Raw genomic sequence first — 26982 nt, 5'->3', positions numbered from 1 at the left:
CAACTGAAGAACAAACTTCTACAAGCAGTTAAAAGAAAAAAAAAACAAATCACAAAGGAAAGCCCATCAGAATCACAGCAGACTTCTCAACACAAACCCTCAAGGCAAGAAGAGCCTGGAGTGAAGTATTTCAAGCCAGATTAATGTACCCTACAAAACTATCTTTCAAAATCGATGGAAAAGGTACTTTCATGACAAAGAGGAACTTCATGAATACCAAACCAGCACTTGAAAAAGTTTTAAACAGTATCTTAGGAAATGACAATGAGGGTCACAACCCCAAGAAACCCAGCAGAATGAATCCATCACACATGAAAAGAAATTAAACGCAAAGAGGGACAATCCAACAGGAAAAGGTCATGACAAGGATAATTTGATACATATCAGTTATAACCATCAATGTTAATGGTCCCAATTCACCAATCTTTTTTTTTTTTTTGGTACCAGGGACCGAACTCGGGTCCTTGAGCTTGCACAGCAGGCGGTGAAACCACTGAGCTAAATCCCCAGCCCTCAATTCACCAATCTTAAGAAATAGACTGGCTGGGCGGGGGATTTAGCTCAGTGGTTCCACCTCTTGCCTCACAAGCACAAGGACCCGAGTTTGATCCCCAGTACCAAAACAAAGAATGGGTCAAGAAGCAAGATCCAAAAAAAAAGAGCAAGATCCAACAACATGCTGCATACGAGACACACTTAATTCAAAAGAAACTCACAGACTAAAAGTTAAGAGGTGGATAACAATACACCATTAGACAGGAACCAAAAAAAAAGGAGGACTAGCTATCCACTTTGGAGACGAAATGGATTTCAAACCAACACTAATTAAGAGAGATGAAGGCCACTACATCGCTGTAAAGGAAACAATCCAAGAGGAAGAGATAACAATCATAAATATATATGCACCAAACACTAGTGCACCCAACTATATAAAACAATATTAACTGACATGAAAAAGCAAATAAGCACTAATACAATAGCAGTGAGGGACCTCAATACCCTACTGTCACAAATAGATCACTAGACAAAAAATAAACAGTGAAATACAACTCAACCAAACTCTTGAACAAATGGACTTAACAGATGTTTACAGAGTATTCTACCCGACAAAATCAGAATACGCATTCTTTCCAGCTGCATACAGGTCGGTCACAAAAATAAACCACATGCTTGCTCACAGAACATGTTTAAGTAAATGCAAAGGCACTGAAATCATCCTCTGTATATTATCAGATTATAGTGCAATGAAATTGGAGATCAATAGAAAAAGAAACCGCAAGAATTTCATGAACACATGGAAATTGAACAACACACTCCTGAACAACCAATGGGTCATAGAGGAAATTAAAGAAGAAATCAGACAATTTCTACAACTAAATGACAATTCCAATACAACACATTGGAATTTATGGGACACAATGAAAGCAGTCTTATGAGGGAAATTCATAGCAGTGAATACTCATATTAGGAAAACAGTGAACTCAATTAAACAACCTGATGCTGAACCTCAAGCTTCTAGAAAAAGAAGAGCTGGACAAACCCAAAGCTCATACAAGGGAGGAAATTATAAAGATCAGAACAAGACAAGGATGTCCCCTATCACCACTCCTGTTCAATATAATTCTGGAAACATTAGCCACAGCAATTAGACAAGAGAAAGAAATAAAATAAAGACAGGAAATGAAGTTAAACTGTCATTATTTGCAGATGACATGATACTCTATATAGAAGACCCCAAGAACTCCACCAAAAGTCTTCTAGGCTTAATAACAAAATTCAATAGAGAAGCTGGATACAAGCTCAACACACAAAAATCTATAACCTTCCTGAACATAACAAGAGACTCACGGAGAGAAGTACTGGAGAAACAACTCCTTTCACAATAGCATCCAAAAAAATGAAATACCTAGGAATCAATCTAATGAAAGAAATCAAAGACCTGTACTGTGAAAACTACACACTCTGAAAAAAGAGATAGAAGAGGAAATCAGAAAATGGAAAGACATCCCTTGGTCCTGGGTAGGAAGAACCAATATAGTGAAAGCCATACTTCCAAAACTGCTATATAGATTCAATGCAATCCCAATTGAAATTCCAACAGCATATTTCATGGAACTAGAGAAAACATTCTAAATATTCATTTGGAAATAGAAGAGACCTAGACAGAAGAGACCTAGAAGAGCAAAAGCAATTCTAGGCAACAAAGACAAAGTAGGGGGTATCACAATCCCCAATTTGAAACTATACTACAAAGCTACTGTGATAAAAACAGCATAGTACTGTCAAAGAAACAGACCAGAAGATCAATGGAACAGATTAAAAGATGCAAAAACAACTCCAGACATACTAAGCCATCTCATCTTTGACAAAGGACCCAAACACCTTCACTGGAGGAAAGATAGCCTCTTTAATAAATGGTGCTGGAAAAATTGGGTTTCAACTTACAAAAGATTAAAACCAGACCTATATCTCTCACCATGCACTAAACTAAAATTGAAATGGATCCAATACCTAAATATCAAAACAGAAACACTAAATCTGGTGGAAGAGAGATTAGGTAGAACTCTTGAAGACATTGATGTAGGAAAAGATTTCATGAACAAAACCTTAGGCTGACACTTTGTCTGGCAAATAAAAAGGGTCTATCACCTTGCTTCCCACAGCTAGAAACCAAAAAAATTTAACTTTAAGGTACTTCTTGGAAAAGACTAGCACCAGACCAAGTTATCCAGATAATGGGTTATAACTTCAGAAAGTGGGATAAGAGGTTTGTTCCATAAATATATTTGTATTATGTGAATCAACCACCAGGACACCAAGATCTGCTGTTTCTACCAACTGCTTTGAGGTAACTGAAGTATGGCAGTCACCTCAGACCCAGCCCCTCCTTTTTCTGCTCTTTGACACTGGTCTGTGTCCTTTTTATTCAATATAGTGTGGAGAACAAGCGTGCTGAGGCTCTGTCATCTCAAAAGAGTTTTCTGAGTATGAAAGGCTAAAATTTAGCCAGGCATGGTGGCACATGCCTATGATCCCAGGATTCAAGGGGCTGAGACAGGAGGATCACTGCCAGTTCAAGGTCAGCCTGGGCTCCACAGTGAATTCAAGGCCAGCCTCAAAAAAATAAAATAAAAGGCTAAAATGTAAAAAAAGGAAAAAGGATATATTTAATAGGCAATAGGGGTATAACTCTGAGCCATGTGTTCAGCAAGTATGAGGCTTGGTTTCATTCCCCAACGCCCCTCCCCATAAAAAGGACTCAAAAGGGAATTTATTATGCTGCAAAATCATATCTTCTTGTTTCGTGACATGTTGGAAACATAATCCTTAGGGCTTTTTTGGCTCCACTGCATAGAGGTCTAATCGCTTTTGTCTTAAAATTGGGATCTGCTGACGTATTTCAGCCAACTTCTTCAGGTCTGCAAAAACAGCAAAGTGCATAATTTAATAATTTGCAACTTCTTACTAACCAAGAGAATTGCTCCCCTAAACTGTGAAAACAACCAGCATTTCAACAAGTGACTCAGCAATATTGGCCTTATCCAAACACACAAATGGCCTGGCACCGGTCCTTAGAACATTTAAATCCAAACCAAGAAAATCCAAGCTAAACTATGCCTAGAATATTCTCAAGATAAATAAGGAGTGGCAATAAAGGAACCCTTCCAAGTGACTAAAGTGTCATAGCTATGGAATCTGGTCTCAGACAGTGGGGACACCACAGAGTTAAACTTCGCCAGGGCAAATCTTACCTATATCTGAATACAGGATCATTTCTTCAGTGCCAGCTTTGGCTAGGACTTCACCCCTGAAATAAATTCAGAGGAGAATGAGCAGATTCACTGATGTCTGGTGATACTCAAGACCTCTGCATTTTTCCCTCACCATCTCACAAACTAAAACAAAATGATTCTGAAATCTAAAAGAAGAAGATAGCAGGGTAGAGTGGTACACTCTACAGCTGAGGCAGAAGGATTACAAATTCAAGCCTAGCTTAGGCAACACAGCAGGACCTTGTCTCAAAATAAATAAAAGGTGCTGGGGATGAGAGGATGTAGCTCAGTGACATGAGTGCTTGCCTAGCATGTGTGAGGCCCTGGGTTCAATCCTGAGTACCACAAAACAAAAAGAGGAAAAAAAAAAAAAGAAAAATCAAGAAGTAGGTATATAAATTCCTGTTCTGTTGTTTAAGTAGCTATGTAACTTTGTGGCAAGTCACTGAGAATCTCCATTTTTTAATCTAACAAGTAGAAATAAGAGCTTTATATGGCTTAGTGAGATAATTAAAGAGTATGTTTTATAACCTGCAAACTGCTAGGAAATGGTGCTATTCCATGTTTATAAACAGTTGGCAATAAAGCCTATAACTTAATAATTGTTAGAGCCTACAGCCAACTGGAAGCACCATCCTACTTCCTCATGAGGGCCTTTCCAAGGGTTGTCTCAGTCTGCTCTTCACACCTGCTTAGGCTGCTACCCGACCTGAGTGTGTTGAGGCTGGGCCTGGCCAGGCCCCAGATCTGCTAGGATTTCTCTGTGCCAAGGTCCCTGGATCTCTATGCTAATGGATTTTAGTTTTAGATTACAGATAAAGATTTCAATCTTAGTGCTCACTTCGGCAACACATATACTAAAAAGATTTCAATCTTAAGGGTATGGGTAGAAGTGGTCAGGGATCCACATGCTGACAGGAACAACAATCCTAAAAAGTTCCAGTGAAAAGCTGATCTGGGAACCTGTTTCCAGTGCTTAGTCTCTTGGCCTAGAGCAGAGGTTCAAAATACAAGTAGTGAAATGAATGCTTTCCAAAGTATCTCATAATAATATAACTATTGATTCCCCTTACGAGACAGTCACAAACATTTTGGCACAGATGAGCTACAAACACCACCATTAATGCCATTTAACTAAATCATTTTTTGTTCTTTTCTAATTCTTGTCTGGCAATTCAAAGATCCCTCTCTGCAGAGCCCTAGATAACCACACCATGTCAGTGTAAACCAGAGTCCCCAGAGTCCCCAAACCCTGCAAAGGAGGAAGTAAAGACCGACCATATGCAATTACATCATGTCAGAAGCAGCAAACATGGGCCAGGGATGTAGCTCAATGGTATAGCACCTGCCTGACAAGCACAAGGCTCTGAGTTTTATTCCTCGTATAAAAAAAAAAAACCAGCAAGCTCAATCAGTAAAAGTCTATCAGGAAAACTAGCTGTGGAGTAGAGCTTTCCAAGAGGCAGAGCTAGGAAGCCTATTACTAATAACTAGATACAAGGGAGCCGGGGGTTTAGCTCAGTGGTGCCACCGCCTGCCTCGCAAGCGCAAGGACCCAAGTTCAATCCTGGTACCAAAAACAAAACAAAACAAAACAAATAACTAGACAGAAGAAGTGGATGCAAGTTCACAAAAATGCTCAAGCATTTCATTCAGTGGTTAACCCTCCATACCCTAACGAGTAAAAGGATCACTGAGGATTTCTCAAAGATCACATCTTCCAGGCCTCCCCACCACACACATGGAGCTTTGAGGGCTGTCATGTCAGAAGAGTGAAACTTTTGGGACCCCACACTGTTGTTTAGCCTTTCTCATCTTGTTTCTGGTATTTACCCTGAAACTAGAAATACATATCAGTCTGTATGCATATATTCATTTGTAAACAGGATGAATATAGATTAAAGCAAAGTTCTGACGTCCAAAGTCATGGACCCAAACACAAGTTCTAGCCACTTTAACTCTGTGAACTCCAATTCTACCATCTATAAACTGAGCTTAGTAAGGGTAAGCCCCTCAGTTCAAGTTGAGATAGTGCATGAAAGTGCAAGGTAAATTACAAATGCAGACTGAAAGTTATGCATATTAAGGGATGTATGTATGTGCATCTGGACAGACTTTCATGCTACTTTCACTAAGTAATAAAATGCAGTACCCAAGGGACAGAATCAGTTTCCCCTACTGAACCTATCCTCCTTTTTCCCCTCATCATTATGCTGGGAACAAAGACCTCACTCTGTAACTTATTCCTCCCCAAGAAAGAGCCTAAATTTTAACCAAAAGCCAAGAGTTCAGGAGCTTCTCTTACTAAAAACACCCACCCATTACTGCTGATTTGATTACCCTAAGAGATCCAAGTATGACTGACAATGAAGGTCACTTGGACAAGCAGAAGAGTGCTAAGCACTCACTCAGGTAAACAAAAAAATTTCCTTCCCACACAGTTTTCAAGTAGAAGCTTTTCTTAATGTCTGCCAGGATGTTTAGGGAAATGGGGTGGAAGGAAATGCCCATTCATCTCTCAAGCTCCACTGAGCCCACCCTCACTCAGACAACACACTTACCAAGGATTCACAATGGTGCTGTGTCCCCAAGCAATATATGAGGCTTTGTCATCCCGGGCAGGAGAGGCCGTGGCCACATACACCTGATTATCAACAGCCCTGTAGACAATGGACAGAAAAGAGTAAAGATCTGCAACAGTTTTCTATCCTTTGTGTACAGATCCTTAAAAAAAAATAAGACAGAAACAATTAAAATAGTAGTAGAAGAAAACATAAGGCATAAGAAAACTCCAGGACATTGGAGTGGGCAAAAATTTTCTGGCCAAGACTTGAAAAGCACAGGAAATAAAAGCAAAAATTAGACAAATGGGATTATAACAAACTAGAAAGCTCCTGCACAGTAAAGGAAATATTGCAATCACCACAGTGAAGAAACAACCTACAGAATGGGAGAATATATTTGCAAACTATACACAATATCTGACAAAGGGTTAATAACTAGAATATATAGTTGACTCTAAAAACTCAATAGCAAAAAAACAAGAAAAACCTGATTTTAAAAATGGGCAATGGGATGGGGATGCAACACCTGGTAGAGGACTTGCCTAGCATGCACAAGGTCCTAGATTCAATTCCAGCACCAGCAGAAGAAAAATAAAGGGCAACAGATCTAGAAAGACATTTCTCAAAGAAAACATACAATGCTATGGTTTGAATCCTGAATGTCCCCTGCAACAGCCCATGGACAGACTTTGTAGGCCATGGTATGACTGGGAGGTGGAGGAAACTTTAAGAAGTGGGGCCTAGTGGGAGGAAAGTTAGGTCAATGGGGATGTGCCCTCAAAGGAGATATTGGAACTCCAACCCTCCTCTTTCTCTCTTTGCTTCTAAGCCACCATGAAGTGAATAGGCTCTTCTTCACAAACTCCAGGAAACTGTAACATCACAGGACCAAAGCAACAAGGCCAAGCAACCATGCACTGAAACAATGTGCCAAAATAAACGTTTCATCTATACAAGATGCTTATATCAAGTATTTTGTCATACTGAAAACGGTGGACTAACATAAATGGCTAACAAAAAAATGTTGAACATCACTAAATCATCAGGGAAATGCAAATCAAAGTCACAAAGTTGAGATATCACCTCATCTCACAAAGAACAGCTATTATCAAAAAGAATAAAGATAACAAGTGTTGGTGAGGATGTGGAGAAAGGGGAGTGATCAAATAATTCCATTCCTGGTTATATATCCAAAGGAAATTAAATCAGTACATTAAAGTGACATGCACTGCCATGTTCACTTGAATTGCCAAGAAATGGAAACAACCTAAGTGTTATGAATGGATAAAAAAATGTGGCACATATATACAATGAAATGCTATTCAGCTGTAAAAAATAATGAAGACTTGTCATTTGCAGTAACATGGATGAAACTAGAGATCATTATATTAAATGAAATAAGCCAGATATAGGACAAGCACTACATGATCTCACTCATATGTGGAATCTGAAAAAGTTGATCTCAACTTGAGAATAGAATATTGGTTACCTTAGGGCAGGGGGTGTCGGGGGTATAGAGGGAAGGGGAAAGTTTGATCAGTAGGTACTAAGATAGGTGGAAAAAGTTCTGTGTGCTATTGCATAGTATGGTAGACATGGATAACAGTAATGTTCTGTACATTTCAAAAGGCTAGAGGAAAGGATTTTAAAAGTTGCACCATGAAGAAATGAAAAATGTTTGAGGAGATTTTTTTTGTCTTTGTTTTGAGACAAAGTCTTACTTTGTTGCCCAAGCTGATCTCATACTTCTAGGCTCAAGTAATCCTGTTTCAGCCACCCAAATGCTGGGGCTAGGCCACACGCCACCATGCTTGGTTAGAGGAGTTAAACATGTTTAAACTGATTTGAATATTGCTTAAATATAATGTATCGTGACATTGCATGGTATCACACTAATATGTACATTTTAAATTTTTATGTTTTTTAAATATGTACAATTTTTGTCTTTGTGTATTTTTAAATAAGTTTTTAACATTTTCAATGGTGTAGTATTTGCATATAACCTATGTACATTCTCCTTTGTACTTTAAATCACTTCTAGATTACTTAAAATGATATAACGTAAGTATATTAGTATTAAAACAACTAAGTAATTGTTTTATTGTATTGCTTAAAGAAAGTATTTATTCAGTATAGATGCAATTTTTGCTCTGAAAAAAGACTGAGCGAGGCATGGTGGTCCATGCTTATGATTCCAGATACTTGGGAGGCTGAGGCAAGAGGATCACTTGAGCCCTGGAGATCAAAGCCCAGCCTGAGCAAGACAGCAAGACCCTGTCTGAAAAAGAAAAAAAATTCTTCTTGCATAAGCCATTGATTCTCAAGTAAAGGTATCTTTGTCCACCAAAAAGTCTAGGGAGTTTTTGATTGTCACAACTACGGAGTTGCTACTGGCATCTAGCAAGTAGAGGCCAGGAATGCTGCAAAATATCCTATATTGCAAAAGACAGCCCACTACAACACAGAATTATCTAGTCTAAAATGTTAGTAGTGCAACTGGGAGCCCTAGCATTAGCCAAGCAATATCATAAAAGAGTAGGGGCTTCTCTGGTTAAAACAAGTTAAGATGGCTAGAGAATAGAGTGGCCTTGTTGGGACAGTTTACCTTAAGAGAGCTGTGCAGTGCTCCCATGCCCATGGTGACAGTCTGACCATCTCAAATCATACAAGAATTCTGGGTGGGAGCCCAGGTACCTACCTACTCACCTCTCTTGGGAGTGCTCTGGACTTAACAGATATTAGACTCTTCCTATGTCATCCTGGTTATCTCCCAAGCTTTTCTTACTTTTGATAAGGCTGCACACTTATTAATATTCCTGGCATCATATTTCCTGATTCCATCTTCCACCTTGCAATCACCCAAAATCTCTTTCCTTTCCATTAAAAGTTACCATCATGTACTTAACAGACGTTTACAGAGTGTTACATTCCACAAAATAAGAATACACATTCTTTTCAGCTGCACACCAGTTGTTCTCCAAAATAGACCACATACTTGCTCACAGAACATGTTTAAGTAACTGCAAAGGAACTGAAGTTATCCCCTGTATATTATCAGACCATAGTGTGATGAAACTGGAGATCCATAGCAAAAGAAACCATAAGAATTTCATAAACACATGGAAATTGAACAACACCCGCCTGAACAACCAATGGGTCACAGAGGAAATTAAAGAAGAAATCAGACAGATTTAATGAAAATGCCAATGCAACATATCGGAATTTATGGAACACAATGAAAGCAGTCTTCGGAGGGAAATTCATAGCAGTGAATACTCATATTAGGAAAACACAGCGAGCTCAAATAAACAACCTGATGCTGAACCTCAAGCTTCTAGAAAAAGAAGAGCAGGGCAAATCCAAAGCTCATACAAGGGAGGAAATTATGAAGACCAGAGGAGAAATCAATGCAATGGAGACTAAGAGATCAATACAAAAATGAAGCAAAGAGTTGGTTCTTCAAAAGAATAAACAAAATTGACAAACCCTTAGCCAACCTTATCAAAAAAGGAAAAGAAAAGGCCCAAATCAATGCAATTAGGAATGAAAAAGGTGAAACTGCAACGGACCCAGCAGAAATCCAGAGTCTCATCAATACCTACTTCCAGAACCTATACACCAATAAGATGAAAAACACAGAAGAAATGGACAGATTTCTAGATACATAAGAATTGCCAAAGTTGAACAAAGAAGACATAAAATTCTAAACAGTATCAAGGAATGAAACTGAAAAAAATTAAAACTTACCAACAAAGAAAAGCCCAGGTCCTGATGGCTTCACTGCTGAATTCTACATGACATTTAGAGAAGAACTATTACCACCATTGTTTAAACTCTTCAATGAAATTGAAAAGGAAGCAATACTCCCAAATTCATTTCTGAAAGCAAGCATCACCTTGATCCCAAAAGCAGAGAAAGACCTAACCAAAAAAGAGAACTACAGGCCAATCTCACTAGTGAACATAAATGCAAACATCCTCAATAAGACACTGGAAAACAGGGCCGGGGATTTAGCTCAGTGGCAGTGATCCTGCCTGGTAGGTGCAAAATCATGAGTTCGATCCCCGATACCAAAAAAAAAAAAAAGATACCAGCAAAAAATGCAGAAAACCATCAAGAAGACCATACACCCTGACCAAATGCAATTTATCCTAGGGATTCAAGGATGGTTAAACATATACAAATCAACAAATGTAATACACTATATTAACACAGCCAAGGACAAAAACCATATGATCATCTCAATAGATGCAGAAAAAGTGTTCAACAAAAGAAACACCCTACAGAAAAACCCCACAGAAAATTGGAATAGATGGTCTTTATATCAATCTGATAAAAGCCATCTATGAAAAACCAACAGCCAATATCATACTAAATGGCCAAAGACTGAAATCCTTCGCACTAAAATCAGGAACAAGACAAGGATGCACACTATCACCACTCCTGTTCAATACAGTCTTGGAAACATTAGCCATGGCAATTAGACAAGAGAAAGAAATAAAAGCAATACAGATAGGAAATGAAGAAGTTAAACTGTCATTATTTGCAGATGACATGATACTCTATATAGAAGACCCCAAGAACTCCACCAAAGGTCTTCTAGACTTAATGACCAAATTCAATAGAGTAGCTGGATACAAGCTCAACACACAAAAATCAATAGCGTTCCTGCACATGAACAACAGATTCACTGAGAGAAGAACTGGAGAAACAACCCCCTTCACAATAGTATCCAAAAAATGAAATACCTAGTAATCAATCTAATGAAAGAAATCAAAGACCTCTACTGTGAAAACTACACACTCTGAAAAAAGAGATCAAAGAGGAAATCAGAAAATGGAAAGACATCCCTTGGTCCTGGGTAGGAAGAACCAATATAATGAAAATAGCCATACTTCCAAAACTGATATATAGATTCAATGTAATCCCAATTGAAATTCCAACAGTATATTTCACGGAACTAGAGAAAACAATCCAAAAATTCATTTGGAAGCAGAAGAGACCTAGAATAACAAAAGCAATTCTAGGCAACAAAGACAAAGTAGGGGGTAACACAATCCCCAACTTGAAACTATACTACAAAGCTACTGTGATAAAAACAACATAGAACTGTCAAAGAAACAGACTGGAGGATCAATGGAACAGATTAGAAGATGCAGAAACAACTCTAGACATACTCAGCCACTTCATTTTTGACAAGCCAAACACCCTCACTGGAGGAAAGATAGTCTCTTTAATAAATGGTGCTGGAAAAATTGGGTTTTAATTTGCTAAAGATTAAATCTAGACCTATTATCTTTCACCATGCACTAAACTAAAAGCAAAATGGATCAAAGATCTCAATATTAAAACAAAAACACTAAACCTGGTGGAAGACAGTTTCGGTAGAACTCTTGAAGAGACTGATGTAGGAAGACTTTATGAACAAAACCTCAGTCACATGTGAACTAGCACAAAGAATCAACAACTGGGGCCAGGGATTTAGCTCAGGGCCGGGGATTTAGCTCAGTGGTTCTGGCGCCTGCCTCGCAAGCGCAAGGTCCCGAGTTTGATCCCCGGTACCAAAAAAAAAAAAAAAAAATCAACAACTGGGATCTCATCTCATTAAAAAGCTTCTGCACCGCAAGAGAAACCATCAACAGAGTGAAGAGACAACCCACAATCTGGGAAAAAAATTTTACCAGCTATTCCTCAGACAAAGGCTACTATCTAGATTATATAAAGAATTTTAAAAAACCAGACCTCCCAAATTTAAAGACCCAATCCAAAAATGGGCATCTGAAATGAACAGACATTTCTCAGACAAAGAAGTAGAAACAGCAAAGAAACATGAAAAATGTTCAACATCACTGGTCATTTGAGAGATGTAAATGAAAACAATACTGAGTCTCTACCTCAATCCAGAAAGAATGGCTGCTATCAAGAAATCAACCAATAACAAATGCTGGTGGGGTTGTGGGGAAAAAGAAACCCTTCTCCATTGCTGGTGGGAGTGCAGACTGGCGCAACCACTGTGGTAATCAGTATGGAGACATTCAAAAAACTGGGATTAGCGGTCCCATTTGAGCCAGCTATTCCTCTGCTGGGGATCTTCCCCAAAGAATTAAAAGAATTATACCACAGCGATATATGGGCACCCATGTTTATAGCAGCACAGTTTGTAACAGCTAAATCTTGGAAACAGCTCAAATGCCCAACTTGTGACTGGATAAAGAAGATGTGGGGGGTTTTTTGGGGTTTTTTTTTATGAAATGGAGTACCACTCAGGAATAAAGAATGAGAAACTAAGGGCCGGGGATTTAGTTCAGTGGTTCTGCTGCCTGCCTTGCAAGCACAAAGTCCTGAGTTCGATTCCTGGTACCAAAAAAAATAAAAATTAAAAAAAAAGAATGAGAAATAGATGTACAATTGAGGCCATACCCTTAAGTTAAATAAATAGGACACACATGTGTAAATACGGAATTGTTTCTCTGGTGTGAGAATCTGAAAGTGTAAATGAGGTCCCAAATATATAATAGGTAATGTGAAATAGGAAGAAAAGGTCCAAAAGGAAAGGGGAAGGGGAGGGGGGGTTAGAAGGGAAAGGAAAAAATATGAGCAAAGAAAAACGGAAACAAAGTCTTTTAAATAGAAAGGGGTGGTTTGAGGGGTTGAAGGGAGGGCAGGGGAAAGAGGAAAAAATAAGAACGAAAATATATCATGTACAGGGAAAAATTCCCAATGATGAATGTCATCATATTGTATACCTAAAATGTACCATTTAACTTAATGTATTAAAAAAAAGTTGCCATCATCTTTAGAAAGAAGAGTGGCTGCCTCTGGGCAAAGTGAGGACAATACTGAGAGGGAAGGGGAACAAAGGAGAGCATTTTAGGGGGCTAGAAATGTTCCATATGTTGATCTTTGTGGGAAGTAATACATAAAGTAAAAATTCAATGATCTATGTGCTTAAAATAGGCATACTTTATGCTATACCCAAATTTTACAGGATGTCATGAAGGAAACTGTATCTATGACAGCATTTTATTATAGAGCACCACACACACATACACAAACACACGAGCATTCTCTTTTTCTCCTGTGCTACTTATGCCTGCTATTTGCTCTTCAGCACCCCTCAGCCTTAGAGAACTAAGGAAATAGCAGCTGTGATATGCCAAAGATAACTTGTGCAAGGCCTTGGATATACAGGTTAGAAGAACAAGATCTACATACAATGAATTTCTCGGTGGAGTCTCCCCTGAACTAGTGGGATGTGTGGAGGATGGGGCCAGATAAGCACACTAATCTGAATGGTAGGGCCAAATGCACAAAGACCAGAAATCTCTCCCTGAGGCTGTCAAGCTAAAATAACTGCTGTCTTTTCATTGACCCTGGGGCTCTGAACACAAGCTCTGGAGATCTCAACTTCTCTGTAAAAGTTGCTTGAGACTGTCCTAAGAGAGACCAATCCACAGCTAGTTACAGAAAAAGGAAATCACTGCCAAAATGACCCACTGAATGCACTTAGAAATGCAAAAAGCACAATCCTCAAAATCCTTCAGGTTGGTACTTTGTCTTCTGAAGAAGTCCTGAAAATTGATCTGTTCCAATTACATCTGATTCACCCTTTCCAACTGTATCTGGATGCCAGGGCATGTCAGGTAAGGGAAAAATTCACTTCAGGAAAGGTGATACTTTCACCAAACTGGAAATCTTTCCAAAAAGAAGAAAAACTGAGATGTTTGATTTCTTTCTTACCGGCCTCGCTGAAGCAACTCCCAGTGAGCTGGTCCAGTGGTCAAATTGAAAGCCCCAGGATACACCAAGAGCTGGCATCCTGGGGGAGTAAAAAGGCAAAGAACAGGGAGTCATCAGCACTAAGATATGGCTCTGAATTCTTTGAGACACACTCGTAAAACACAGTCAGAAGAAAAGTGGGACTGATGCTTGAGATCAGAACATGTGCCTTCACTTTAAAAAAATGGAGAACTCTCAAATTTCTCTCAGCATGATAAGTTCAGTGTTGTACATCCAAGAACCATGCTTTGTGACTCTTCAACTAAAAATAAGGGCAGAGCAGTTCCTGTAGTGCTTATTGTAAGGCTCAGCAGAGACTGTTAAACCCAGAGCCTGGGACCTCCACCTTCTGCTAAGCAGGCAGTCAAGTCAGAAGTTAAGTGGCAGTCAAGTAAGAAGTTAAGTGGCAGTCAAGTCAGAAGTAGCATCACCAGTCCAGTAAGGTTGTTAATATTTGCTGAGTACCACAGGAGAGGCTTTGTAAGTTCTCTTCTGTTAATCCTTATACCATTTCTATAAGGAAGTTAAAAACTACAATGCTGTAGAGGTTAAATGGTTTCCCCAAAGTATTATGCCAATTAAGGGGAAGAGTTAGAACCAGAAACCAGATCTGGTTTGGTTCAGTGTGCTTTCCAGACACTAAATGCTTCTCTTTGTTTGAACGAAAGTATCACAGAGTATATGTCTGAGTGCTGGAATCACAAGAGCGCAGGCCATGTCTTCATTTCTTCTAGGCAGCAAGTGACTCCAAACACAGTTAACAGGAGGGACCCAAAAGGTAGACTGGACATTTGAAAGCATGGCTTCTGCCTTAGCAATGTAGAATGTGTTAAGTCAGAAGTATCTAAAAACCTTATCATCCATATGCAGCACAGTCTAAGACAGTCTAAGAAGCCAGACAGGGGTGGAGGAGCTATACATGGAGAGAGTAAGACTCCACCCCTAAATGTTTTGTGCATTTGTGCAAAATTAGGGCTAAGAGGGCCAGGGATTTAGCTCAGTGGCACCACACAGGCACGAGGTCCTGAGTTTGATACCCAGTACCACCAAAAAAAAAAAAAAAAAATTTGGGCTAAGAGTTCCTTCTAGCCCCACAGAAACCAGCCCAGAACCAAACCTCCAAAAAATTATGTAACAGAACTGTAGCACTGCCTCACCTCTCTGTGCATAGATTTGTGCAAGCTCTGCAAAGCGCATGTCGTAGCAGATGCCTAGGCCCACTCTGCAGTAAGCTGTTTCCAAACAGAAAAGCACAAATGAAAAGTTAAACTTCTGTAGCATGGTGTGACACCATAAAGCTTCCATGACTTAATGAACACAATACACTGACAAGTACAAATTAACACAGAACCCCTGGATAGAGACAATTTGTAAGTCCAATCCTATTGGGACTTCATCTGATATAGACATCATTTACATCATCAGAGTAGAGACAAGAAATTCATTTCAACTGAATGCTCCTTATCTAGGTACAAGATTCAATCAAGACCTAACAAGAAAACTCTGAATGCTATTATAGGAGGTTTTGACCAAGTGGAAGAGTAAAATCATGTTAAACCCTTAATTCTCCACTTGAACCCAACTTTCCACATCTCTGACTGTTCTCTGTCTTCCTCATTTCTGGTCTTTCAAACAGGTTATGTGGAGAAAGACACAAAAGAAAACGAAAGGTATACCTATTCCTCTTCACTGGGACTACTAAAAGAGGCAAACTTATCTGGTACATACGGGTATCAAATGTGGAGAAACTATCACCAGGACTCAATGTTTTAGATTCTTGAAATGTAATTTTCCCAGGAACATCAATGTCAAACAGATGGATCTGCATCACAAATAATTGATTTGGTTATTATCTTTTTCCAAGCATAGTTCATGGCAGTAAGGACAGACTTTCCATAGGTAGATATAGAAGTGTCCTAAAATCAACTGTACAAACATTACACCCAACCTGCCCATAATCCACCCACAAGCTGGCTGACATCTAATCACAGGAATTCTACCACAGGAAACTGGGAAAATGATGCTATAGGTTTTATAATACTTTTTCAATATAGTGTGCAAATCAATGTCCACTATAAATGACTTACTTATAAATGACTATAAATTACTTACTTATAAATGGTATAAGTAAAGATTTCTCAGAATCTGAATCAAACTGACAAATTAGCAGAAGAGGTGGAAAATAAACAACATTTAAAAACAGGTAAAATTCTGCAAGCCAAATTCAGTAATGTATAAAAACAATAATGCATCACTTCTTAATTTAATTTATTCAAGGAAAGCAAATGTAGTTTCACATTAGAAAAGCAATGTAATTTATCATAAAGTAAAAGAGAACATCACACAATTGTCTCCAGAAATGTATATTAAGTATTTGGTAAATAACAGTGTGTGTGCACGTGCACGTGCGTGCACATATGGTGTTGGAGATTGAATCAAGAACCTTGCACTTGCAAGGAGAGCAATATATCTCTGGGCTACATCCCCGGCCTCCATGTAGTAGACTTCTACAACTATTCATGATTTAAAACAACACAAGCAGGCATGGTGGTACATGCCTGTAATCCCAGCACTCTGGGAGGCAGAGGCAGAAGGATCACAAGTTCAAGCTCTGCCTGGATAATTTAGTGAGTTAGTGAGATCTTGTTTCAAATAAAACATGTTCAAACAAAAGGGGGCTGGGGATGGATGTAGCTCCGTTTAAAGGCCAACTTCAATTCCCAGTATCACTAAATAAATTACAAAAAATTCTTCCAGGAAGTGAACTTTTTAAATTTGATAAAGAGTATCTTTAAAAATTCTAAACAAACATATTGAAAAATATTGAAATAAAATAAAATATTGAAAGCCTCCTCTCTGAGACTGGAAAAAGAAAAGACATCTTTTATTCAGAACTATACCACATACGCTACGTAGAGCAATAAGGTACAAGAAAGGAGTAAAATGTATAAAGACTGGAAAGAAAAAATGAAATTTATCATTATTCTCAGACTATATAATTGATACACAAAAAAGTCTATAAAGTATTAGAATTAATGAGTTAAGTTTAGCAAGGCTTTTATACACAAGATCAGTACTTTAAAAACTAGTGTACTTGTATATACTACCAAGAAAGAGAAAATGAAAGACCATCAAAAAATACCAGTAAGAGCAGCCAGGTGTGGTGGCACATGCCTGTTAATCCCAGCACTTAGGAAGCTGAGGCAGGAGGACTTCGAAGAGCTCAAGGCCAACCTGGGCTACAAGGTGAGTTCAAGGCCAGCCTGAACTACAAAGCAAGACCCTGTCCAAAAAATCCCAAGCCGGGGATTTAGCTCAGTAGTTCCACCACCTGCCTTGCAAGCACAAGGTCCCGAGTTCGACTCCCGGTACCAAAAACAAAAAAATCCCAATGAGGAATAATCTAAAAAATTATATATAAGACTAAACCCAGAAAACTATAAAAAGTTGAGAGAAACTAAGGAATGGCACAAAAAGAGAGATGTATTACACAATTATGGTAAGCTCAATATCGAAAAGGTATACTTCAAAGAACTGAGTGTTTAAGTTGGCTCTTCTTCCTGCAATGGTACAGTGGCTCCTATCAGATCAGCTCTGATATTTCACTATGAATTCTGGACAAAAATAAAAGACACAACCACTTAAAGAACTGAAGAACAACCCAAGACATATAAAGCCTGAAGGAAGTCAACACTTGAAAGAAGAGAATAACACTGGGTGAGTTTTGTTTTACCTCAGGCTGGCCTCAAACTTGCAGCAATCCTCCTGCCTCAGCCTCCTGAGTGCTGGAATCACAGGCATGCACCACCACACCCGGCTTGGGTTTCTCATTTGTTAACAGCTTTCAACTGTAAGCCAAGCCCCAGGTCTGCTATGAGTAACTGTAATAACCACCCCCAATTATACTGCTCTGAAGAACCAAAGACTAGAGTTTCATAGCAGCTGAAAAAACAGTGTGGGGGAGAATCCTGAAACAGAGAAAGCCAAAGAGGGAGACGCCTAACTTCTACATAAACAATCTGTCCACATCTTTGGATGACCATGGAATTAAAACAGAGGCACAACCACCAGGTAGCCAGCTGAGGCTAAACAACTTTATAAACAAAACAGCAGCTAAAATCGTTGTTCACCTCATGAAGAAGTTAAAAATTTCATGTTTGAGAATAGCCAAGTTACTTAGTTACTCAAAAATATTTTACACTTTTTGGAGGAATATAATAGAACCTAGAATGTCTATAACATATAATCCAAGAAACAATCCTAATTTACTTGACAAAGAAACAGAAATGTTACCAAATGCCAAGGAAAAGGTAATCAAATCGGCACCCAGGTATGATAATTACCCAAAACTTACCCAAAGACGAGGATTGAAACTAAGCTCAAGAGCATAAAGAAAAATATGTTCTTAATAAACAAGTAGGAACGATCAGTAAAGAACTAAAAACTATTTAAAAAAGAACCAAATGGGTATTTTAGAACTGAAAAATTTAATATATGAATTTTTAAAACATTTCACTGGATTGACTTACAGGATGCTGGAGAAAGTGCCAGTGAACCTGACAGATCAACATTCTTATCTAATCTGTAGAACAGAGAGAAAAAAGACTAGAAAACAAAATTTAAAAACCAGGGCTAGGTTTGAAGCCTCAATGGTATAGTACTTGCATAGCGTGAGTGTGGGCCTGGGTTTGATCCCTAGCACTGCAAAAAACTAAACAAAATAAAAATTAAAAACCTAGACTCTTGCTGACTTTGACATAATATCAAAAACTATAACATGTTATATAAATATATAAAATAAACATATATAAATAAATATATTATATATAAATATATAAAATCACATAATTATGTATAATATATAATATATGTAAATATACAATACAGTATAATATATAGTATATTATATATGATTCTATATTATATATTATTATATATTAATATTATATGCAATATATAAAATATATATTATACATATATTACCAACAAAAATATCTTTCAAGAATGAACACAAAATAAAAACACAGTCATAAGCAAAAACAAATCATAGCATGCAGATCCTCTCTACAAAAATGCTGATGGAAATCCTTCTGTCTAAAAGAAAAGATAGCAGCATAGGATCTTTAGGAAGGAAAGGAAAGTACCAGAAATGGTAAATATTTGGGTAAGTTATGATTTTTTCTTATTTTAAAGTATTTATGACTAGTTAAATCACAAGCTACTGTTTTGAGAGATTTATAACATATGAATATGGAATCCATATGGTAACTACAGTATAAAAAATCGGGGATACCACAGGCATAGGCAAGAACTTTCTGAACAGAACCCCAACACCACAGTAAGTAGTACCAAGAGTCAACAAAATGGATCATATCAATTTAAAAAGCTTCTGAACAGCAAAGGAAACAACCAACAGAATGAAGAGACAACATATACAATGGGAGGGCCGGGAATTTACTCAGTGGTTCCACCGCCTACCTTGCAAGCGCAAGGTCCCAAGTTCAATCCCGGTACCAAACAAACAAACAAACATACAATGGGAAATAATTTTGCCAGCTATTCCTCAGAGGACTAATATTTAGAATATATAAAACCTCAAAAAAAATTAGACCTACCCCAAAAATAAAAGACTAAATCAAAAAATGGGCAACTAAAATAAATAGACATTTCTCATAAGAAAAAGTACATATGGCAAATAAATACATGAAAAAATGTTCAACATTGCTGGCCATTAGAAAAATGCAAATTAAAACAACACTGCCTTAAAAAATAAAAAATATTTAGATCTTTAATCCACTCTGATCTTAGTTTAGTATATAAAGAACTGAAAAAAATTGGACTGCCCAAATTCAAAGACCCAATTCAAAAATGGGCATCTGAAGTGAACAGACATTTCTCATAAAAAGATGTAAAAGCAGCAATTATATATGTGAAAAAATGTTCAACATCACTGGTCATTCGAGAGATACAGATGAAAACAACACTGAGATTCCACTTCACCCCAGAAAGAATGGCTGCTATCAAGAAATCAACCAATAACAAATGCTGGCGGGGGTGTGGGGAGAAAGGAACCCTTCTCCATTGTTGGTGGGGAGTACCGACTGGTGCAACCACTGTGGAAATCAATATGGAGATACCTCAAAGAACTAGGGCTAGAGGTCCCATTTGACCCAGCTATTCCCCTGCTGGGTATCTTCCCAAAAGAATTAAAAGAATCATACCACAGCAATATATATGCACCCATGTTTATAGTGGCACAGTTTACAATAGCTAAAGCTTGGAAACAGCCCAAGAGCCCATCAATTGGAAAATGGATAAAGATGATGTGGTTTTTTTTAAAATGGAGTACTACTCAGCCATAAAGAATGAGAAACTAGAGACATTTATAGCTAAATGTATGCATATTGAGGCCATACTCTTAAGTGAAATAAATAGGACACACATGTGTAAATACCGAACAGTTTCTCTAGGTGAGAAACTGAAAGTGTAAATAAGGATTAAAATAATTAAAATGAATAATTGATAATTTGAAATAGGAAGAAAAAGTTCAAAGGGGTAGGGGAAGTGGGAGGGGAAGGAGAAAGGAAAGAAGGGAAAGGAAAAATTATGAGAAAAGAAAAAACGGAAACAAAGTCTATGTAAATAGGGAAGGGAGAAAGTACGCACAGGTAATGGGAAAAAATAAGAACCAAGATACAGGTACAAGCACCCAATGATAAATGTAATCATATTGTATACCTAAAATGTACCAATAAAAGAATTTAAGCAAAAAAATAAAATAAATAAATAAATAAATAAAACAACACTGAGCCGGTCATGGTGGTGCATGCCTGTAATCCTAGCACTCGGGAGGCTGAAGCAAGAGGATCTTCATGAGTTTGAGGGCCACTGGGCTATACTGGGAGTTCAAGAGCAGCCTGAACTACACAGCAATACCCTTTCTCAGGAAAAAACAAAACAAAACCCTGAGATTCCACCTTACTCCAGAAAGAATGGCTACTATCAAGAAATCAACCAATAACAAAAGCTGGTGAGGCCGTGGGGAAAAGAGAACGCTTCTCCACTACTGATGGGAGTATAAACTTGTACAACCAGTAGGGAAATCAGTGTGGAAATTCCTCTAAAAACTAAAACTAGAAATTCCATTTGACCAAGCTGTTTCCCTTCTAGGTATCTTCCTATAAGAGTTAACAGCACTATATTACAGTGATACATGCATATCCATGTTTACAGCAGCACAATTCATAATAACTAAATCTTGGAAATGGCCTATATGTCCATCAACAGATGAATATATAAAGAACATGCGGTATTTATATGCAACTTTATAAAGTTTATCCTTTAAAAAAAGGGTAAACTTGAGTCATTTCTAGGAAAATGGGTGCACCTTGAGACTATAATGTTAGGTGAAATAAATCAGACCCACAAGTGTAAATGTTATGTGATTTCTCTCTTAAGAAAACTAAAATACAGATAAAGAACAAAATAAAAGATAGATAATAGGAAGTAAGAAAATAGATCTTTTTCAAATGGGAAGGGGAAAGGAGAGAAAGATGAGTATCTGTACCTTAAATCTAGCCACATCAATAATTAATTATAAATAGATGAACCACTCCAGTTAAAAGGCAGAAACTGTCGATATGAATAAAAAGGTAAGACCCAACTCTATTCTCTCTACAAGACAGCCTTTAAGACACAAATATACAAGTTGAAAATAAATGCTTTAACATGTATGAGACAAACAATAATAAGCAAAAAGTGACTATAGTATTGGCAGAGATAAAACTAAGACAAAGAAAAAAAAAGACAAGAAAAAAGAGACATCTCATAATGATAAAAAGATCTATTCACTAGGAAAACTTAGAACCCTAAGTGTATATGCATTTAATACTGCAAAGATGTGCCCTCACCCCATTCAATGAACTCCTTTTAAAAAATTCCTGCAGGGGCTGGGAATTTAGCTCAGTGGTGCCGCCACCTGCCTCGCAAGCACAAGATCCCGAGTTCAATCCCCAGTGCAAAAAAAAAAAAATTTCTGTGGGTTGTTCCTTTGCAGAAACTGACACACTGAGTCATCTGTATTAACATAAAAATGCAAGCACAGGTAGTTAAGGACAGCTACTTCTGCCAAACACATGATGCCTGTACAGTATTATAAGAGGGGGTAGGGGACATCAAAGCAAATTCATAAGAGGAAAAGAATTTACACATTCCCTACTTACTTTTCTGTGTTTTACTAGTAAAGTTCCATCAGGCCCAAAAACAGCACAGGTGTTATATAATTTCCCAGCATCCTCCTCAGGGATGGAGCCTTTCATTGCAAAAAGAAACAAACAGGCACACAAAACAGTATTAACAAGAATGGAGCAATCATTTTGTGATAACTACAGGCCTGATAAATTGTCCCTTGTATCTAATAAAGTTTATTCTTTCAAGTGTTACTTAAGCACTTGTTCTTCTTGAATATGGCCTTTCAAAGATAAACTCCAAAGTGTAGATGAAATACAATTAGGTCAGATGCCAAAGACAGGTTTAAAAAATAGCCAAACTGTTCCTAGAATTCAGCCATCATCTTAAGCAACACTTAATATGTAACATTAGAGAAAAATAAACGATTTCTTGTTGCTGAAGTTAAATATACCAGGCCCTGCAACAAGATTGTATTCCAAAAGGCCTCAAGATGTGACTTAAGTCACAGGCTCTCCATCACTGAATGTAGTTCCAGCTCTACACTTTCTTGCTTTTTCATTTCTAATCCTTAATATATCATAATACAAAGATTAATTTTGCTATATCTAGTTAACAGTTTTAGTATGCTTTTTTTTTTTTTAAACAGGGTTCCACTACGTAGCCCATGCTGGCCTGGAGCTCACAGAAATTCTCCCACCTCAGCCTCCCAAGTGCTGGGATTAAGGGCATACAACAGCCCCCTCCACTAGTATGCTTATTTTTATTTTAGCAAATAGAAGTATTTTAAAATGTCATTCACAAGCGCAAAAATAAAGCTATCTTTATGTCTGTGGTCACTATGAAAAATTTTTTCTCAATCCTATATTATATAATAAAAGATACATATGATTTCTCTTTCCCTATTTCTACTCAACCCTGTACTCCTACTTCTCCAGAAAAAAATCATCAGCGTCATTCTATAATACTTAATATGCCTTTACATATATAACTACATATAAAAGTCATAGCCATCTTTTGTGTGGGAGATTAATTTGAATGGACTCTGCTCATAACCACACTGAACTTGCTTTTTTTTCCACTTAACAAGTGTGTCTTGAAGCTTTTTCCACATTAGTAGATATAAATATACTTATGCCTTTCAAGGGCCAAATTGTGTTCCACAGTTTAAATGTAACAAACATTATTCAAATGTTTTTAAGTTTAGAACATTATACCACAAGGAAGGAAGTTACCTCCAATGAGATATATGCTGCACTCTTTTGCTACTTCAGAAAGCTTCTGCGTGGATTCACCAGGAATTTTCTCTGCATATTCAGGAAAGTAATTTGTGCCATATGGAGAATTAAAGCATTCCTAGAATAATGTTGGCAGAGAAAAAACCACCAAAACATTTACCCCATTTTAAAGTTCTGCTGAAAGAAGACAGAGCTGCTATTTTTAGTTCTGCCTTGACATGAACCAAAACACATTAAAGAAAACCCCTAAAGAGCCCTTAACAAAAGGCAGATTAGGCAACTTCCTCAGGTGGGTCTAGCGGAGGCAATTCATGTGAACTCTACCAAACCCTGGTCATCCTGGCCAAAGGCTAGACTTACCTCTATCTCATCTTTGCAGGATGAGCTCCCAACCTTGGGGACCCAATCCACACTACAAATCAAGTTTACTCACATGACTTCGGGTATTGAGATGAATTCTTCTTAAATACAAAAGTTGTATTGTTATCTATATCAATCTATAAAACTTGTGTATAAAAAATATAAAAGCTTTGAAAGCCATAAGGGTTAGGACATTTCTTCATCTACAAACAAGCTGTTTTTAAGTTCTCTTTTGGCACCATCATTCTAATTCTACAAAGTCTCTTATTCATTAGTAGTCTGGCTATGTTCATCAGCTCTGACATATCAGAAAACTATAGGAAAAACTACTAGATGGCAAATCTTATTCACTCATTTTGCATTTAATGACATTACCTATGTACCACACACTATGCTGGGAAGCTCAAAGTTGAGGATCACCAGCTTGTACAAGATGCATGGCAGAGAATCTGTGAATTAAGTATATGCAGAATTCAAGTTCTTTAATTCCTAGGCTTTATGCTTTTACCCTCAGCAACATAAACCAACAAGGGACCACAGCTAGGCAAATACAGGTGAGTCTTATGACTGGCACCGTAAGATTGGATTAACAGTAGTATCCTGAATTCCCTTGTTAAATATTCCTATTCACTGGCCACATCTGTAGCAGGCTGAAGCCTGACTAAAAGAAGAGGTGGCCCTGAAAATTCTCCAGTCAATCTAGACAAAATTAGCAGATAACTGGTAATCCTACCTGTTCACAGCTGGACAGGGATGGGTTTATCTGAATAATGCCAACTACCGACCTCCAAAAGGCTTTAGAAGAAGACGGGAGAAAACACATATCCTGACATCTGGGGAGCCCTTTCTGGAGCTAAATCTGCACTTGACGACAAAAAAATGTAGGTCAACCTTCAACTGGTTCCACTGCTCAAGAAATAACCTACAAAAGAGATGCAGAGTTCTACTGACTTTGAGAAGCCAGCTTCCTAATATCTCTATGCAATTTTTGGTCATTTAAAAAAAAATAAAATATTGGAAAAAATAAAAAGAAAATCAGCACGTTTTCACCCCACAAAAACTTAATTATATATAGAAGGAGTAAAGTAAGTATCCAAGCACTGAATATTTTATCTTGAAGTAAGTTCCTCAATGTGCTAGGATTCCTTATCTGAACCGAATGATATTAAAAACCTGTACCTGGGCCAGGGATTTAGCTGTGGTTCCACTGCCTGTTGTGCAAGTGCAAGGACCTGAGTTCGATCGCCGGTACGAAACAAAAAAAACAAAACAAAAACCTGTACCCATGTTCAGACATCCTATGACAAAGAACCCTGCTAAGGTCTCTGTGATAGACAAAGATAAGACAACCACTGAACAATCCTGGGGTTTCAAAAGACACTGCTGGACCTAGAACACATGACAACCAGAGGTAACAAACTCAATTCTGCTAGGTCTACAGAACTTAGAAAGGAATGAATACCATACTTACAGGCAGAGAAACTATTTGAGCTCCTTGCTTTGCTGCCTCCCGAATGAGGTTACAAGCTCGAGTGACATTATCTGATTTGATGGAAGAAACTTGAAGCTGGATGAGGGCCAAGCGGAAAGCTGAGGACAAACACAAAAGAAAACACTTGTCAGAGACATGACCACTGAATTTATATGGAGTCATGGTTCTCTAAAAGATAGCATCTGGAAATGTCTGGAGGTATTTATGCTTGTCACAACTACCAACAATCTAATGGTCAGATTAGATTATCCACAATAAGAAAACCTGGGCTCTTGATGAAGTATTCTTTGGCTCAAGGTTAAACCTAGAAGTATGAAAACATAAATGGCCCATTTGTTAGTTTACCCTAAATATAGGGAGAAAAGCTAATTGTAGCTCTTTTCCTGAATGTAGTTTGTCTGTTTTGTATTTGGGATTGAACCTAGAGCCTTCACACTGAGCTACAATCCCAACACTTTTTATTTTATTCTTATTTTGAGACAAAGTATCACTACATTGTTCAATTCCCCAAGCTGAGCTGGAACTTGCAACCTGCCTGCCTCAGCTTCTGAGTGTTGCAAGCAAATGTAGGTTGTTAACAGTCTCAGAATCTGGATTAAAAACAAAGAACACTAAAACAGGAAGCAAAAGCTGACATTACCTTGGGACAAATGGATACTTTGAACTCACATCAGAACATCCCACAAACTCAAGGGACAAATAAAGCTCACCATGGCTATGTTGATGACTTCCCCTCATCCTGTCCAGGCACGGAACTTGGGGTCATTCTGCAAATCACCCACTCTGCAGAGATGCTGTAAAGAAATCCCACCACTAGGGAGATCTACGCTGATCTAGTGATACTAGTCACTTCATCTCTATAAAATGGAGACTCGATGGTTTTTGCCATCCCTGCCTGCCCTAATATTCATTATAATCTCACAGTGAAACATCCACCAGGGGGAAAAAGATAAAATACCTTCAGTGCAAGGACCAACATGGGAATACATTTAAAGGGATATGCCAGGTCCTTTAAATATATAAACATTTATAGATAAGGAAAGCGGGGGGAGGTGCACAAAATTTCTGAACAAATGACAAGCCAAAATCTGGAAGTGTTAAGTGAGATGGGGAGTAAGAATCATGTGGGCAGTTTTGTGAAGGTAGATGGGAATGTGGCCCACGAAACTTGAAAACACCATACACAACCCACAACACCTCACCAGTGGGTCAGCTTCTGTGAGGCAGGTCGTGGAGGGGCAGGGCGCAAGCCAGGGTGGCCTGGAGGCCTGGTGCTCTCACCACGTCTCCGGCCACTTCTCCGGTCTCCGCGGAACCTGGAGACCCCAGGCACGCGCCGGGGCACCCTCCACCTCCGCGGCCCACCACCCAACAGGACACCTGCACCCAGGGGGGCTAGGCGCGCTGATCTTCGGCGGTGCCACACTAAAGCTTCCCCTCTGGCCGTGTGCAGCTCAGCAACCAGCCGCGCCACTTACAGGCCATGGCTCTCCCTGGAAGGGCCATCCGCAGACAGCGAGAACAAAGCGGACGCGCGAGGGAGGGAGCCAGCGCGCCGGAAGGGGCGGGGACCGAGCAAGCCTGAGGAC

General features: G+C 38.4%; 1 protein-coding gene across 2 annotated transcripts; it reads right to left on the bottom strand.

The window, feature by feature from the left end:
• Positions 1-3144: 3144 nt before the first annotated feature.
• Positions 3145-26978, bottom strand: Nit2 (nitrilase family member 2). 2 transcript variants are annotated; one of them, XM_004857976.4, is made up of 11 exons: positions 26872-26938; positions 26104-26187; positions 25373-25491; positions 23539-23659; positions 22339-22427; positions 15845-15938; positions 15274-15348; positions 14078-14156; positions 6335-6433; positions 3753-3808; positions 3145-3419 (listed from the first exon to the last, which is right to left on the bottom strand). In XM_004857976.4, exons 2-11 carry the CDS (start codon positions 26129-26131, stop codon positions 3328-3330), a joined length of 852 nt encoding a protein of 283 aa, XP_004858033.1. In that variant the 5' UTR covers positions 26132-26187; positions 26872-26938; the 3' UTR covers positions 3145-3327. The 2 variants fall into 2 exon arrangements, with proteins under 2 accessions (XP_004858033.1, XP_004858032.1); XM_004857975.4 differs by lacking the exon at positions 26104-26187 and having other exon boundaries at positions 26872-26978.
• Between the last annotated feature and the right edge of the window lie 4 nt (positions 26979-26982).

The sequence above is a fragment of the Heterocephalus glaber genome, unplaced genomic scaffold (assembly GCF_053883595.1).
Source record: "Heterocephalus glaber isolate CG9 unplaced genomic scaffold, H.glaber_assembly_v1.0 deba00000122, whole genome shotgun sequence".
Lineage (NCBI taxonomy): Eukaryota > Metazoa > Chordata > Mammalia > Rodentia > Bathyergidae > Heterocephalus > Heterocephalus glaber.
Note: the sequence above shows the minus strand (reverse complement) of the source record. Positions and strands in the feature narration are given on the sequence as shown.